The sequence below is a fragment of the Cibotium barometz genome, chromosome 36 (genome assembly GCF_041138505.1).
Source record: "Cibotium barometz isolate CiBa-2024 chromosome 36, ASM4113850v1, whole genome shotgun sequence".
NCBI classification, from domain to species: Eukaryota; Viridiplantae; Streptophyta; class Polypodiopsida; order Cyatheales; family Cibotiaceae; genus Cibotium; species Cibotium barometz.
Genome location: NC_141081.1, coordinates 22,901,452 through 22,911,754, shown reverse-complemented (window position 1 = coordinate 22,911,754; position 10,303 = coordinate 22,901,452). Strand labels below are relative to the sequence as shown.

Genomic DNA, 10,303 nt, shown 5'->3' with positions numbered 1-10,303 from the left:
TATGACAGCCAAAATACATGAACCAACACCCAAGTATGTCAAAGAAGTCAGTGTTTGCTCAATGAAGACGGATCCAAATCAGCTCACAAGCATCCAAGACAGACCAAGTAGCATCAACCAAGCATCATACATAGTGAGATCCCAGTCTCCAATCTCAAGTAGCTCAAGTATATGATACGCAAGCTCTAGGTATGGCCAATGACAATAGGCCATAACCTCTCCCACTAGCACAAAAGTCGATAGGCAATCAAGCATCAATGCTCATAGAAGGCATGTAACTGCACCAGTGATCAAGTATCCAAGACCGTACATCAACCGAGCATGAAGAGCATGTAAGCGGTCAAGCATCTCTGATAGCATCCAAGTACATCATGTACGAACCCAAGTCAATCTCTGACAAGCCAATAATCATCCTAAAGAGGCTCCAAAGTATCCAAGTACAAGCCCAACTAAAGCTCCAAGTGGCAAAGAAACTCAAACAATGTATGTAGCATGCATCTCTGACATATGCTCCAAAGCATGTACCAACGGGTCAAGCATAGACCATAGGTATAACCAATGTCACAAAAGCATACCATAGTAGACCAAAGTCGATCAAAGGCCACTCGATACGGAGCTCAATCGAAGCTCAATAGGCATTCCGGAACCATCCAAGACATTTGCCAACCTCCATTTGCATCCAAATAGTCATAGGCATCACCCAGGAGGCACCCGCCGAGACCAATAGGCAATAGATAAAGTGAGTTAAATAGCTTCAGCCCAAGTGTATTACAGCAGTAAAATCACTACTAAACTGAGCATAAACAGGGCCAAAATCAGCACCAAATCAATGGCATATCATATGCATAGCTTCCCATAACATCCAGGCATCATTCGGGCAGGTATGAGCATCCAATGTCAGTGCCAACCAAGCATTAGCATCAAATGTCAATGTAGCACTGCCTGTAAATGACTGTGGACTATTATGACAGTCTTGGACTAAAGTCCAAACCCTTCAATGTCAATGCCCAAGCTCAAGGAGCAATGTCAGGCCTCAAAGGAGTGTTGCCAATGAGGATGAAGACCACAAATGAGTTGCCAAGCATGAAGAGGAGCTGGAGTTGAATGCCAATGCTGAAACAAGCCTATGGACAGATCACGTGACTATGCGTGATTGTCTGGGAGGGCTGGGGGGCTGCTCCATGGCCACAGGAAGGTGGGGAGGGTAGTCAAGTACCCGCACAAGCAAAGAGTGTATGCTTCAATGGAAGCAAAGAGCAATGGACTACCCTGCTTCAAAACCCTGTGGATTGAAGTAAAAGAGTGGAATGAGAGCTCCAATACCTATAGATGAATCCCCCGAGGTTGCCCAAGAAGGCCCAATGCGTGCCCGAGAAGGATGAGACTGACCGGAAGCTCGAAGGTGTGGCTATGGCTGCCAAGAGTGAAGACAAATGTGTAGGTATTCGAATGAATGCTGAAGGAGTGCCCAACCACGTTCAAGAGCTCAAAGAGCCAAGCTTTGATACCAGTTGAAAGGTGAGAAGGATCGAACAAGAGAGCACGGAGGTGAGAGCTATGACGGGATGAAGCAAGAGCAAGAGAGAGAGAGAGACACCAAATGTGGGAACTGCAACAGTAACAATGTGCGACCGGCCTTCCCTTTATTTGGGTAGGTGTGGACTAGTCGATGTAGACCACTTGTAGAATCTCTGGCGAAGATATGCCGATGCCAGCTACCAAACCCGCCAGTGATGTAAATGTCGAATGATCATGTAGGCACCTCGTGAGTGTCAACTCATGTTGAGCTTGACATCTCAACACTTCCCCTCAAGCTTAACTCCAGCTCATTGAACACCAAGCATATCTCGAAATCTGGGGAGCTTCTCAGCTCCCAAGGCCTTCGTGAAGATCAACGACCTGATCTTGTGTGCTGACCTAGACCAAGTCGATGTCACCTGCCAAGACTCTCTCCTTGATAAAGTGGTAATGTTCCTCAATGTGTTTCATTGGCGCATGGAAAACTAGGTTCCTGGCCAATTGTACTGCTAAGATTGTCACAATATATGACAACCTTTCTCTCCACATGCAACCCTAAATCAGCACAACAAGTAGCTTGTGTAACCAAGCTACCTCACACGCTATCACTGCAGCTCCTCTGTACTCTGCCCCTGTACTACTTAACAAGGAAATTGTGGGCTGATTCTTGCTGCTCCATGTCATAGCAGCATTCCGCAATGAAAACATAAATCCATTGGTAGATCTCCTTTCTAAGTTGCTACCTGCCCAATCTGCATTTGTGTACCCATATAGCTCCAATGGTACACATGCTGCATAAAACAATGCATAATCAACAGTGGCCCTCAAATACTGATGTGTGCATTGCACACTATTCAAATATGGTTTGCATGGAACCTGCATAAACTGGATTTCTAAGCCAACAAGTATAGCTCCATCTCCAAGACACATCTCCAAGACACTAGACTCTCTATCAATAAGAAAATGCCTTGTAGAATATCAGGCATATCAAGGGGCTCAATCACTTTCTCTTTGCCTTTATGTGATGTACCAACTATATTATGATGCAGCCTACCACTCCATGGTCCATCAATAGAACCACTGGATGAGGACTCTCCTGGTCCACCCAATGACTGTGATTACTGACTTACATTCTGTGCAACCACATTTCCACTTACATCAGCCCCAACAACATCTTTTTCAGTAGCATACCAGCTACTCATCTCATCAAATACGACATCCCTGCTTACTCTCAATTCACATGTAGCGGGATTATAGCATTTATATCCCTTTTCCTCAAGGGAATACCCAATAAGCATGCATTTTTCTGCCTTTGGATCCAGCTTAGTACGTAACTCATCTGGCACATGCACATATGCAACACAACCAAAAAATTTTGCGAGTAAACTTCTCCTCTGGCGTTACATCATGTATGGCTGCAGTAGGAGTCATGTTCATGATATAAACTGTTGTAGATATAGCCTTAGCCCAATAGCTATGAAGCATATTCTTCTCTGCCACCAATGCTCGTGCGATCTTTGCAATGTGCATGTTTTTCCGCTTAGTAACTCCATTTTGTAGTAGAGTGTATCTACATGTAAATTGTCTCTGAGTGCCATTATTTTGTAAGAATTCAAAGAACTCATTGGAGAAGTATTCTCCCCCTCCATCTGACCTTTAGGCACTTCACATGCTTCCTTATCTATTTTTCAGCCACCATCACCCTGAAATTCTAGAAATGAGTGAACACTTCACTCTTCTCCTTCATGAGATACACCCACACTTTCCTCGTCTGGTCATCAATGAATGTTACGTAGTACCTGTAGCCACCCATAGACATAGTCTTCGTAGGAACCCATACATCTGAATGCACAACATCTAGTACATTCCTGCTCACATTTTTGTCATGTGGAAATACATGCTTTGTTTGCTTTCTAAATTGACATGCTTCACATACTCTCTGCATACCTTCAACCTTAAACTTAGGTAGCCCTGTCACAATTTCTTTAGTTTGCATAGACTTCATTCTTTGGACATTTACATGCCCAATACTCTTATGTCAAATGTCTCTATCTGCAACAACTCTTGAACCATTTACAAACATTGTAGCACTCACTTCATGCATATTTACATTTAATGTAAACATTTTGTCCACTCTGTTGCCTTTTGCAACCAACCTCCACTTACCTTTAAAGTCTTCTACATAACAACCATTTGGGTTAAAACAAACTTGCAAACCTGCTCAATCATTTGGCCAACTGAAACTAGATTATTTGTAATGTTTGGAACATGAAGTACATCTGCAAGGTACTTCACCTTACCATCCTGCATAGACAATGGCACGTCTCCAACATGGGCATTCGGATGAGCAGTGTCATCCCCTGTTTCAACAAAATGTGGTCTTTCAAGACTCTTAATTTCCTTGAACCACTCACCATGACTTGTCATGTGGTTCAAAGCATCTGAATCAACATACCATACATCATCCTTACATGCTACTACATCATTTTTAGACACAGCATTAACCACATGTTGCATAACAAACAATCTCTCATTATCCTCATTATTTATGCTAGAGGATGTATAGTTGTTTTGTTGCACTTTTCCATTTGCTTCTTATAGCAGTCTGCGTGCACATGTATAGGCTTACCACAATAAAAACAACCTTGTGTATCATTATGCTGACTTTGCCAATTATCACGAACTCTTTGACTCCCCCTACCTCTAAATTGGCCTCTTCCACCTATGTGTTGTTGTTGCAAATCCTAGGACTGTTTGTTGCTCTGCTGACCATAATTATGATTACCTGTTTATCACGAACTCTTTGACTCCCCCTACCTCTAAATTGGCCTCTTCCACCTATGTGTTGTTGTTGCAAATCCTAGGACTGTTGTTGCTCTGCTGACCATAATTATGATTACCTGTTTGGCCACCACCTTGGCCACATCCTAGGACTGTTGTTGCTCTGCTGACCATAATTATGATTACCTGTTTGGCCACCACCTTGGCCACATCCACGACCTCTACCTCGTCCTATACCTGATCTTGTGTAGAAGGCTTGCTACTGTGAACTGTTTTTGTTTTGTGAAGACTGTTGATCTTCACCCAAATTCTTCTCTTCAATGATGATCAGCATTGACACCAAATCTGTGAAGTTGGGAATGTTCTCCCGAGTTTGAATATACTTCTTGAACACCTTCTTGTATTGTGGCCCGAGACCACGTAGACACACTTCCACCTTATCATCATCATTAACAGAAACACCAATTGATGCAAGGGATTCCATAATGCCCTTGATCATCTAGGCATAATCATTCATAGACATATTTTTCTTCTCCACAGTATGAAGCTCATTCTTCAACTGAATCTTATTTTTACTTTATCTTTGTATTTGTAGAGAGCTTCATCTCTCTCCTTTGAGCTTGCCAATCTCTCTCACACTCTACACCTCTATGTTCTTGTCATTGAGAGTTGCATGTGTGTGTGTGTGAGTCTAGCTCCATTCTGTGAGCTAACAAGGGTTATCCTTTATCATAAGCCAAATTGTGGATATAAATAACTTGGTCTTAATTTGATAAAGCTGTGAGAATAGTCTCGAGGGGCGTACTTTTAGGAAGGCCTACATACAATGTGCGTTTAAAGGGTATTAAAAATTTCTATTTTTTGTGAATTATAACTTAATAAAATGAACCCTTTTTCTTAATAAAGTTACGGGGTTTTTTTTTTAAATTCCATTTAAAGCCCCTTTATATAAGTAGATTTTTGTAAATTTTTCTCAAAATCTTGGTTGAAAAATCGTACCTATGCTATCCTACGTTGGCAAGATAGGGCATACCTCAATGCTAAAAACAACATTCCAAAGTTCTTTCCAATACATAACACATCATATAAGAGCACAAAGTTCTTTCCAATACATGACACATAGTATAAGAACACAAAGTTCTTTCGAATACATGACGCATCATATAAGAGCACAAAGTTGGTCCCATTTATCCTTAAGTGAAAAGCATCCCAAATACATCATTGCCGCCATTTCAACTTGCAAATAATGAATCGTCGCGCTGACACAAAATGCAACTATCCCAACAATCTACAAGTACTCCCAGTGTGCCCATTACATACAACCAAGATCAGTGGATCATTGTGATGACGAAGAGACTTGCAAAGTGTATGAAAAATGATTGAGCATAGAGTATAGAAATGTTCCTAGCAAGGATGGAAAAGTCGATAACAATGATGATGATGTTGACGATGACCCTCTGGCATATGCACACAATGTCTACACACTAAATTTATGCTACTACATTGCTGAAAACCTAAAATTAAATAAAGGTAGTTCGAATTAACACTCCCCTAGGATGTTTGCAAAAACCTTACAACATGTAAACACACCCCAAAACATGACCAAAATGGCCCAAAAGTTGTTAAAACATAATCAACTTAGTTAACATCGCACTATAGGGTATACCTTCTCCACCTAAGAGGAAAGCTCAATCTAAGACAATCAAAAGAGTAGATCAAGGAGGTGATTTGAGAGGAACCGATAGAGGTGAGAGCCAATAGAATTTTCTCTAATACTAATTGTAGGAGTGGAGACAAAGGTAGCAACACATATACATGTGCAACAAGTAAGTAGAGATATAGAGAAGCATAACACTCAAAGTAGATTGATGATTGAGTGAAGTACAAGTGAAGTGACATGATAAGGTCACTTAATTTGAGAAGCATAATATTCAAAGTATATTGATGATAATAAGTGAAGTACAAGTGAAGTGACATGATAATGTCACTTACACACTCACTCATAAGAGTGCTTACACATGCTCAGGAAGAAACCTCCTAAGGCGGGAAAAAGTGCACCGACCCATTATTAGCCTACGTCTACACATAAATGGCTAGAAGGAGGGGGGAGGAGATGGGGGAGAAAAAATTTAAAGGTCACTTTTTGGTTGATCTGATGATATGGTAGTAAAGATATTGAAAATTATGTAAGAGTATTAAATGATAGAAAGGGAGTGGTCTAGGTGTGGTGGGGCTAAAAATGGAAGTAGGGAGGGAAAGCAGGGGGAAAAGTAGAGAGCAGAGGGGTAAGATCAACTAAAAATATGGGAAGATATGCCAATTTATATGGGACCATCTCCCCTTTTTAAGGCTATTAATCACCTTTTTTAGCTCAATATTATGAGGCCCTTTCTTAGTTTCATATCTCCTCTAATGGATGACAATAATCAACAAATATGGTGACCATGTGCATGGTGAGGAAGAAATCAAATTTTTTGAGTAGATGTAACTCTAGGGGGTCATCTCAGATGCCTTTAAATGTGTTTGTAGCTTTTATGCTTTCTATAGAGAGTAGATGTGAGCCATAGACATGGGCGAAGAAATACATGCCAAGATAGAAAGATAGGTTTCTAGAACGAGATCTTGTTTTTTGGCAACTCCTTTGTTATATATATTCTAAATGTGGCTCTCTTATAAAACCAAAACATATTTTTCACACAGGCTTTTGATTAGAGATGTAATCTTGTGGACAATAGTATGTGTAAGATATATGCTCAACGTACACATGGTGGGGAAATAGTTAAGAACTTTGAGCAACCTACAGCAACTTAATGATGTCCCCTTAATGTTATCACATGTATTTTCAACTTAAAGTCTTATGGCATAATAGGGAGCCACAAATAAAACATGCTAATATTGAAATATTTTGGGTTTTTTGAAACATACCTTATTACATCTTGGACAATATGTATGTTAAATGTGGCTTGCTTACAAGCATGCAATGCCAAGTGTTTAACGTGCTTCTAATTCAAGAGATAGTTTCTTGGAATCAATTAAGCACAACACATGTTGAGCTTATGCATGGTTTGGAGATAATCAAGTGTTTTGAAGAGTTTTGACTTTAGGGTGTCTCCCCCCTAAACTTTAGGGTATCTCCTAAATGTTATCATGTTTGTTTGTAGCTTGAAAGTGTGTGGTAGTTTAGGAGCCATAGATAAGGGCCAAGAAATATGTGCAAAGATTAAAAGATGGGTCACTGGAAGAATGGCACTGGAAGGACACCTTAGTGTTATCTCCACCTTAATTGACTTCTTTTCTATGGGCATGGTGAGAAAGTAGTCAAGTGTTTTGGGCATATTGAGAAAGTAGTCAAGTGTTTTGGACAAATGCAATTCCATGGTGAGAAAGCAATCAAGTGTTTTAGGTAAATGCAACTCCATCGTACTTCTTTGAATGTTGTGACATTTATTTTTGGCTCTTATGCTTGTGGTACCATAGGAGCCACAGACAAGGGCTGAGAAATAACTTGCTACAATTGAAAGAAAGGGGTTGCTTGATAGAGAACTTCTTGTTAGCACCACCTTGGTTGGTATGTATGATAAATGAGTCTTGTTTGCAAAGTCCACCAAGAGTGTTTGATTAGCTTTGAGTCCAAGACATAGTATATACCTTAATTACAAGATATGCTAAGCATGGGTATGGTAAGGAAGCAATCATTTTTTTATAGATGCCTGCTTAAAGGTAATCATTTTTTTATAGATGCCAGCTTAAAGGTATCTTGACATATTCATTTACATTTATTTCTAACTTGAAAGCTTGCAGTAGTATGTCATAAAGAAGGAGCAAAAAATACATATTGAGATTGAAAGAGAGGAAAATAAATGGGTCCACCACCAACACAAAAGCTAGATTTTTCTATAAAATTTGTAAATCAAGAAATGGTTAAAACACTGAAAACTAGTGTTAGGAGAAGTACCCGATGAAACAATGTGTATGAATTGTCAGCCTTCTTTACCCACACCAATGTGGGTATTAGTAGGCTATGGCACAAGAGCTTTGGGCACCTCCGCTATGGGGTCTTGAAAGATATGCAAAAGTTTGGGATTGTGGCATACCTACCAACTTTTTTAGAGTGTCAGATACATAAGGTGAATTCAATAAGGTAAATTCTATGCCTACTATAAGAAGCATGGGATCACGAGACACACTACTCATATTCATTATCAAAATGGTGTCATTGAAACACAACAACAAAATTATGGAGATGGCTAAGAGTGTGTTAGAAGGATTGCCAAATACCTTTTAAGCTAAGGTAGTAAACACTATGGTGCAACAGGATTTACACCAAGGCAGTGAAGGGGATGACTCCTTAGTAGGCCTACTCTAGTAAATAAGTAGCCTTCAGTGTCATACTTTAGAACATTTAGATACGATTTTTATATGCATGTGCTCTAGACTCACAAGTGGGATTCTGTAATGTACTCATATGTACGTATTTTTGGATCCATTTGATTTGGTGATTTTTAGCATCTATATTTTATGTTGAAAAGTAGGAAATACTTAGAGGACATAAAAGATTAAGTTTGGTCCACAAATTTAGTAATTTAGGTATGTCAATTTTGGGTCAATTTTGGGACTTTTTATGTATGTTTTGTGGTGTCATTTGTATGCAAATTCTATTCTATACTTAACCATGTTAGATAATGTATAAGAGGGTCATAGTGAGTGGTTTAGCCTAAAGGAAAATCGTATGGGGGTTTACATAATAAAAATAAACGCAACAAGCGCCCAAAACGGGGCCCGAACACCAATTTGACCCTTAATTTTTAGTAATGGCCTCGCATAAGGGTGTAGATAACTTTATTTATCAGAGAGACGAATTAAAGAAAGTAAGTTCATCAACAGGACGAATAAAGTGTGTGTTCAGATAATTGGGAGATTTCACATGGGGTGGCCGATATTTGTCGCGAAACGAATCCGACACCACTTTCCAGTGTTTTAGAAGAGATTTTCTATCTTTGAAGATTTCGTGCATGATAATCTACTAATTCTCTTGGGCTGTTTTTTTGGGCTTCTTCCAGAGCCTTGAGGATTTTCTATGCACGATAGAGAGAGAGAGAGAGATTTTGAGATTCGGATAGGCCTTCCTTAGACAGGGAACGCTGGACAGAGATTGTGATTTATGCCCTCTAGGAGCCATTTGGTAGAACCTAGAGTGGACGAGATTTACTAGAGGCATACCCGGGATAGCCCGGGTTGGGTGGATAGGCGTCGGAGAAAGGCCCTATTGGCTAGATCTTTTGCTGGTGATTCTCTCTATGATTTTTAGATTTTTGTATTGATGAATATTACTGTTACTTTGGATTTTGTAAACGAATATGATTTATTGAAAAACTCTTCGTTTTTTTGAAGTATGAGTGATTTTTTTTCTATATGATTTGGGAAATTTTGTGTTAGAACATAAAACAGAATATGTGCATGTTTCAGATTCCAAAAAGCAGAGAAAGTGTGTCTTCTTAGGGTAAACAATATGAAGTCAAAGGGTTATTGACTATATGATCCTAAGGCAAGAAAGAATATGGTTGCAAGCCATGATGTGGTGTTCATGGAATAATCCCATCACGTGGAGGAGGAGGCTCCATCAATGAAGATGTAGCCCATCAAATACAACCATACCATATGCTATGTTGCAAGCTCCCACTTTAATGGTAAAGGGGGAGGCCCATGCCCTAAATCAACTTTGTAGTTGTTATAGCAGATTCTTGAATTAGCCCTGAGAGAACCATTGAAAGGTAGGGATGTGGCTATTGAATTAGCCCTGAGAGAACCATTGAAAGGTAGGGATGTGGCTATTGAAATACATATGTTAAGATATACTTGAGTATGAGATCATATATACCTTGAATGAATATTGGGAAAAAGATTATGATAGAAATCAATTTCTGGTTATTATTTTTCACTTAGGATCAGAGTTACGTCTTTAATCAATAAGAAACAACAACGAGTGGCCCTATAGAGGTTGTGA

At 39.6% G+C, this 10,303-nt stretch overlaps 1 protein-coding gene across 1 annotated transcript in view; it reads left to right on the top strand.

Annotated features, from left to right (window-relative positions):
- Positions 1-1,329: 1,329 nt before the first annotated feature.
- LOC147617630 (alpha-L-arabinofuranosidase 1-like) overlaps positions 1,330-10,303 on the top strand; it is a 29,492-nt gene continuing 20,518 nt past the window's right edge. The window contains exon 1 of the mRNA XM_086775473.1: positions 1,330-1,437. Coding sequence (XP_086631599.1) covers positions 1,330-1,437 — 108 coding nt within the window. The remainder of the gene's footprint in view (positions 1,438-10,303) is intronic.